This window comes from Polyodon spathula, chromosome 1 (assembly GCF_017654505.1).
Source record: "Polyodon spathula isolate WHYD16114869_AA chromosome 1, ASM1765450v1, whole genome shotgun sequence".
Classification (NCBI taxonomy): domain Eukaryota; kingdom Metazoa; phylum Chordata; class Actinopteri; order Acipenseriformes; family Polyodontidae; genus Polyodon; species Polyodon spathula.
The window spans coordinates 101,601,669-101,609,558 of record NC_054534.1 but is presented as its reverse complement, the minus strand read 5'-3'; the positions used below and the strand labels follow the sequence as shown (position 1 = coordinate 101,609,558).

Sequence of the window (7,890 nt, the reverse complement as noted above, 5' to 3'; positions counted from 1 at the left end):
GGGAGGGCCTGGAACTCCTCCCTCTGAGATGTATGTGGTATGGGCGGTATGGAGCCCCCCGCTGTGGCCTGCCCGACCAAAGTGGCATGTTCGGACAGGTTCCAACCTTGAAGATGTAAGACAGCTTGCCAGGGCTTGGGGGTCTAGGTGGGGCCGGAGACGGAGAGCGGGAGTGGGGAATGTGGGGCTGCCCGGTAGCAGGGAGCAGTCTACCCTGAGCTTGCAGCAGGGTCTCCAGCATAGTTTGCTGGCCTCTCACTGTCTGAGCAAGCTCCTCGAAGTGTCGCTCAGCCAAGCTTTGACATTTCTCAGGTGACTCAGAAGCGGAGTGCTTGTGTCTACGAAGGGAAGGAGAGCGGTACCTCCGTGGCGATCGCCTGCCTCCCGGTAAGCACCCTCTCAAGTAGTGCCGCCTTGGCGATGTCCACCGTGATTCTACTGAGGGGCGCCTACGCCTCCGCACCGGTGGTGGGGAAGAAGAGGGTGACACTGGAGGACGCCGCTGCGAGCTTGCAGGGTCACCCTACAGCATCACAATAGCTCACACGACTCAGAAAACGGTACATTAAACTACACGAGGTAATAGCAGAGAATAAAAGCTTAGTGTCAATCTCTGAAAAGGAATCGAAACCAACTCTAATCAGTAGAGTCTATCGAAGCGAGACTAAGGCAACTAGCAATCTCAAAAACATTTGTAATAATGTAGCTTACCGTTAGGAATCCAATTTGTAGGTGGAAACTGTACCTCTCAAAATTATGGAGACTGAAGTAGAGAAATCATAAACTCACCCAGCAAACAGCACAGTATAGATGCATATGTTTGAATTCCATAGAATCTGTGATTGCTCTTTAAATATATAGCTTATTAGCCATGCTAATGCCTGTAATAGTGATAGACATTATATACAAATGTATGTATGTGTGGAAATTTCATATCCCGAAGCACAAAAATATGTGAATTGCTTCAAAGGCCAAATATGAATGAAAATGGCTACGTTTTGCGATAAATTTGACAGGATTGCAATGTGCAGAATGTTTCCATTACATTACATTGTCGTGCAGTATTCCAATACTGTGCAATCACTCATAGCTCTTGTGTGTTTCTGCTGGATTGGTAATGAATGTGGAGGTGGTTTTGAGAGGCACAAACACATTTGCAATTTAACCAAAAAACTGCTATTTTCCAACTTCGTGCAACTGTTTTGTGCCGTGTTGGAAAATATCAATTTTTGTGAAAAAGCACAGATTTTGCGAGGGGATTGCGCATTGATTCGAATATCTGGGCCCATACCTACTGTCAAGCATGGAGGTGGTAATATCCTTCTATGAGACTGTTTTCCTCTAATGGCACAGGAAATCTAGTTCCAAAACATGATAAAAATGATTCCCTAGCACGCCAAAAGATATTGGCCAATCATCTGAAACCCTACGCTACAAAGCTTGGTTTAAAGCACAACTGAATGTTCCAACACAACAACGATCCAAAGAACACATCAAAATCTACTTCAGAATGGTTAAAGAAGAATAGAATCAGGGTTCTACAACTACCTAGTCAAAGTCCTGATCTAAATCCAATTGAGAATCTTTGGTATGAGTTGAAGAAGGCTGTGTACAAGCGAAGTCCTCAGAATGTGAATGAACTGGAACAATTTTGTGTTGAATAATGGTCAAAAATCACTAAAGAGTCATGCCAAAAGCTCATTGACAAACATCTAATCATTTAAAAGAGTTTTGCAAAAAAAAATGCTGAAATAATTTTTTTCAACATCCACAAAAGCAAAACTTTTGCTACAAAAGATTTTTCCTATAATTATTTGTTTTTGAAAAATTATGAATTTCCATTGGGTATGTAAACTTTTGACTTCATCATATCAATAGTACGAAGGTCACTCTTGAAATCAGGGCTTAAAGGACGTGTTGCAGTAAGAACACCTCTGTTAAGAAAGGGGAACAAGACTAAAACGCTAAAATATGCACAAGAACACAGAAATTGGACTATAGAACAATGGTCAAAGTTGTTGATGGATGGACAAAGACGCCTATGCCTTCCGCCAGTTCTGTTGTCAATTCAACAGTTGTCTTCTTTCTATTCCTTAAGGATTGTTATTCACAGTAGAAAAAATGCAACATGTCTAAAGACCTTATCACCTTCGAAACTCATTTAACAACTACGGGTATTCCGTAGTCTCAGAAGTGTTACGTTGTACAGAATTCCTGAAAACGTGTCGTCACACACACCACACAGTATATATATATTATATATATATATATATATTATCGAAATATATATGTAAGTAATGTTTTAGCTTTATTTATTTATTTACAACAATTACTCCAGTATTTTGGGCTTTGCTACTGGAATGACCATGAGCTGTAGACACATGGACTGTCTACAGTAGTTTCTTCTGTAGTGAAGCTCAGTGACTGAAGTTACCACAAGGACTCATCAGATGGCGCAAAAAAAGGAGGAATAAAACACTAGGACACTCTCCATCTCTATATTGCAGGTCAGCAGCACTGCGTGATCTCTTAACTGAGAGATTTGAATGCATGCGACTAGGTCAAGAGCACTGCTGGGAGTTTTGAATACATGTGACACCTAGTGGTTACGTTGGTTGCTTGCGGTTTGTTCATTATTTTCTTTAGCTTTTAGTGTGGGTGTAAATCATTGCCTTGAAAATTCTGCGTTTGGTACCTGGAGACAATGACTAGGCTGAAAACTAGTTTAAGGTCTTTGACTAATTTACTGTAGGGATTGTGTGCATCTCTGAAGTAGCTTAATTTTACTGAAGGTGTTTATCATGAAACCACAGAAGCAGAAATGCAAGCTTTTTAAGTCGATAATTACTGCTCAAGTTGAGTCTACATAGGTACTGCATGATGCAGCTGAAAGCCCTACTTGTATTTCAAGTAGGGCTTTTAAAACAAAGAGAATGGTTTGCACTTGATAACTCTTTCAAAATGAGAACTTAAGCTAGATTGATTTAATTTCTACACCCTCGAATGTCAAGTCGTGTGCTGAATGACACTGTGGCCGCCCAGGACACCAAAGAGAAGGAGAACGACATTCATCTAAAGGGCTTAGATACCAGTGTAATTATATTTAAAAAAAAAAAAAAAACTCTATTCCCTACAATTAGCTGAACCACTTAGATAGAAAAAACACTAAATAACAAACATGAGGTCTTGATTGCTCCAGCTTGACATATGATGGACTGTGAAGCTGTCACACAAACTCAATGCTGCACTGTCCAAACATCCGCTACCTTTATGCATTTGCTTTCCTGGCAAGTGTTTTCTTAGGACAGTTTCAATAGAGAAGCTGTCAGCATTGACAGAGGATAGACATTGCCTTTCAATGCCACAGCCAGCCGCTTTGACACCAAGGGCATTTATTTCATGATTTAGTAGTGTATGTTTCACAGGTAGTCTATTGCCTGTCAAGTTTGACAGCCTCAGTACAAACTCATCCTGAGAGCTACATGTGCCCAGAGTGCAATAGGGATGCAATGAATCCCATACTGGTACTTTGAAAAATAACAATACAACACACATTTTTATATATATATATATATATATATATATATATATATATATATATATATATATATATATATACATATATATATATATATATATATATATATATATATATATATATATATATATATATATATATATATATAAAAATTACTGTAGATGTAGAAGCATTGGGAACCACATTTCAAAACCGGTCACAATGCTGCTGTTAAATCATCAATATGTTTTTACGAACAAAAACAGCATCCCTTAGGGCACAATGTAAAGGAGTCATCTGTATCATTGATATGCCCAGACTTTAAAAACAACGAGGCAGTAAAATTGCTCATTTTTACTGGACGCACCTGTATTGGAATTTCATGGAATATAATTGCAAGGTCGGGGTAAATTTGTTTTTCAATTCAAGTTCCTTTTTAAAATCAATTCACCTTTGAAGGAATTGAAATTGATATTTTAGAGACAATCTAAAATACTGCTAATTGCAATTTTGATCGATGTGTTGGAGCCAATTAAAAGGGAAGGGGACATTGATTTTCAAGAAATTGGAATTGAAAAAACATCCCCAGGTGTTGCTACAACTGTTTAAATAACGTACCTGTTATTTATCTTTCATTGTTAACATCCTGACAACTTTTTACACTTAGAACTTATCTATTTCAAAGCTCTTTTCAAAATGTCCGCTCAAGTTAGCAGACAGTGCAAGGATTATTGGCCACATTGTCAAACAGGTATTACAGCAATAACGAGCCATGCCGTGGTATAGAACAGAAAAGCCAGGGCACTTAAGTATTTTTGGTTTTGTTTTTAAATCACTCTTCCTGCTGTGATTTAGAGGACAGATCTCAAACTCCAGTGCACTAGAGCAGACATTTTGAAATGAGCTTTGAAACAAACTTTAAAGTTCTAAGTGTAAAAAGTGGTGAGGATGTGAACAATGAAAATAATTTTTTTTTCTTAGTACGTTTTCTTTTTTTCTTCGTACGTTATTTCATTTGTAGCAACATGTGGGGATGTGTAACGCTGTATTCTTCAGAACCCCGCTGGTTCTTTGACCACCCCCAAATTAATCTAAAGGGGCTACTTCGATCATCCCGTGGAAACTAAAACAGGGGGGGGTTGTTGTGTTTTTTTTTTTTTTTTTTGGGGGGGTGTGGGGGAATTTGGCGTCAACATTGTCCATAAAGTTTCAGAACCCCGCTACTTACTCTAAGAAACGTAAAGTTTTACAACCTCAATCTGGAATCAACAGTCAGTCAGTGGGGAAAGTCACTAACACATTTAGCATGCAGATTCACATGACCTCAATGCGTCAGCCACCTTGGGTCAGAGTCAAAATGAAGGGTGCTGAAAACATGGAATTGGCAAATCTCAATTTTTTTTTATTAGCAGTTGAAGTAGGCAGTGGACTGACAATTATAAGCTCCCCCTCATGTAAAACGAGGAAAGCTGTCAGAGGTTAAAATATTTTGTCACTGAAACAGTCAAAGTTTACCGAACACTGCCTTTTAAAAGAACTTTATTGAGAGAATCATGAAATACAACTGCGTACGAACTATAAATACCCACATGTTAAATGGTCTTTATCACTGATACAGCTGGAGGTTAAACCAATGCAGCATTGAAAGGGTACAATTTTAAACACAGGCAACACTGGAAGAGAAACTTCAGAATACAGCTGTGTACCAAACATTAACACAGGAACTCAATGTGTTCTGTCTCTATGCAGCAGTAATTTCAAAAAAGTCACGCAAGCTCAATACGGCTGCCAGTCAGAGCTCAATGTCACAATTACCCATACATTATGCATGTAGGGTTTATATACAAATGTCACTACCTTGAATGGTTTCTGAGATATGAGGCTTTAACATTGGTGGGGGCAGCTTTGCACAAAATAAAAAGTGTCATAAAAAAAAAAGAGAGTACATTTCTCTGGTATGAAACACAACTGAACTTTACTTTGGGCACAGTATACAAGTATGAAGACAATATGTCAAAGTTTATCATCCGGAAACCAAAAACGCACACAATCGCAATGGAAACACAACAAAAAAAAAAAAAACCACACACACACACACAAACAGATACATTTATAATTGTTTTTTTTTTTTTCACGACACCTATTACATACAGTACTACTGGCTGAAATCACTTCTCTTTTGGACTTTTTTTAGGCAGAAAAAGCACAGCACATGTATCTGTCCTGGGCGGTTAAGGATAAAAGAGGGTAATTTAAGAATTATTCGATTAGTTATATCATGAAACTTAAACTATCTGGAGACCTAGCATTAAGCAACCATGTCGTTATAAACTTAATTAAACAATTTGATATAACAGTAATATATATTACAGAAAATAACAAGCTGGATTATGTTACAACTGTAGTACAAGTTTAATTATTACTAATCCATAAAAGACTGACGTAATCCACATTAAGGGAACATTCTTATTTATTTATATGGTCAGTTTTGCCTAAATGAAAATGTGCCAAAAAGTTAAAAAAAAAAAGTTATTATAAATTTAGTGTATTAACCAATTAATCATCGCACCACAAACACATGTTAGTGTACAGGTACTGATGCTGCACTTGAATTTCAGTTCATTTGTATTGGAACCAACCATTCCTATCCTTTGCAGTCTGCGTAAACACATCTAAAATCTGTTACCCCACCTCGCCACAAAAATGGTCTAATATTGGTCAATACTGCCAAGCGTTTAAGGTGAGTTGGTTACCTTCTCTAAACACCTGAAACCTCAACACCATTCCCCACCCCAAAAAACAAAATAGCAGATCATAAATCACATTCCAAAGTAAGTACAATACTACAAATAATGCACTTTTAATATTCACTATATACAAAATAATACATGTGTATTTTACAGAATGGGCATAGAAACTTGATGTGACTAGAAACATTCCCATCCATATTGAGAGGTGGCACTAATCTGCACTGGTTCACACATCATATCTGCTCACAGAAGGGCCTGAATCAGGTAAAGACTGTGCCCTGGGCATGTTTTCAGTGCATTCAAACTTTTCTTTTACAAACCTCCCAATAAAATTTCCTGAGTACAATAGTAAGTAATGACTAACTCTCCTATTGACTGACATCCTTTTAAGACGAAAAAAAAAAAAAAAGGCTTTGCTCCATTTTTCACTTAATTAGAAATGAACTGCATCATTTTATGCAATCTCGAGCAATGGTTCTTATAGTTAAAATGCTTTTACAAAGCAATGTTTTAAACTGAAGAGAGGATGACAATAGAAGGACATGCGTAACTTTTTAAACTTGCACTTATCAATCAACTGCTTTAAGTGGATTTCTGGAACACACAAAGTGCTCTTTGCACTGAACTGTCCCCTCTATAAAGACGACTAATTTGTTGTGTCAGTTTCTAAAGAGGGTGGGAATAGAATCTGACAAACTGACAAAATCTGCAGTTAATAAATGGAACATTCCAAGATATCCAGTTTCCAGCAGCAAGACCTCTGCTGATTTTTCAGAATGGGGATAAATGGATCCAGAATGAAAATGGAAACGCGTTAATCCAAGTCTACAGATACAGGAGAGTAAAAGTGTATCAAAAAGCGTTTCTATAAGTAACTCAAAAACTGTCCCAATGGTCTATGAAGCCTCTTTCACCTTTACGTTCAGCAATGCATATGAAAACTTCCAAGGAATACTGCTAAATGTAAATGGGATGGTACTGTTTATGGGTGAGTTTCTTTCTGCAAGTCGGGCAGGAATGAGCATGCTTGAGTGCGTCACGGAGACACTGGCTGCAGAACAGGTGCCCGCATTTTGTTGAGACTATGAGCCGCCCGCTTTGAAGAATCTGAAAAAAAAAAAAAAAAAAAAAAAGTGACTCTTACCATAGGGCGTACAAAAACAGTTTTGCACCAAAGTCACCATCAAAGACTGCACCCAAATTAAACCAAAGGATTTTCTCTGCAGATCAGTGGGAGAAACTCAAGCGAAGATAAAATAACAGATACACAGAGTAACACAACGGAGCGCATAACAAACTAGGTGAAAGAAAATAGGTGAAAGCAGAGATTGACATTTCACACCCAATAATGTCTTTAACCACGTATTATAACAAACAGAAGTTTCCAACTCAAGGTCCTGGTAAAATCAAAACTAGGTTGGGTTTTATCAAACAATACAAATAAATATGACATTAGACCTAACACACAGTTACCATAACACAACTTATGGGTAAAATAGTCCCTGTTGCACGTGGTTAAATGTTTCAATAATTAACAAAAAGAGTTACCCTTGTCTTATACCATTGTATTACCAAAAAACACAGGTATTACAATAGTTGTTTAGCAGGTCTACATTGTCTTAC

General features: G+C 37.7%; 1 protein-coding gene across 3 annotated transcripts in view; it reads right to left on the bottom strand.

The window, feature by feature from the left end:
* Positions 1-4,814: 4,814 nt before the first annotated feature.
* LOC121325503 (E3 ubiquitin-protein ligase RNF4-like) overlaps positions 4,815-7,890 on the bottom strand; it is a 25,477-nt gene continuing 22,401 nt past the window's right edge. For 2 of the 3 annotated variants that reach the window (XM_041268043.1, XM_041268053.1), the window contains one exon: positions 4,815-7,374. In XM_041268043.1, coding sequence (XP_041123977.1) covers positions 7,225-7,374 — 150 coding nt within the window. In that variant the 3' untranslated portion in view covers positions 4,815-7,224. The remainder of the gene's footprint in view (positions 7,375-7,890) is intronic. The other variant, XM_041268035.1, reaches the window with a different exon arrangement.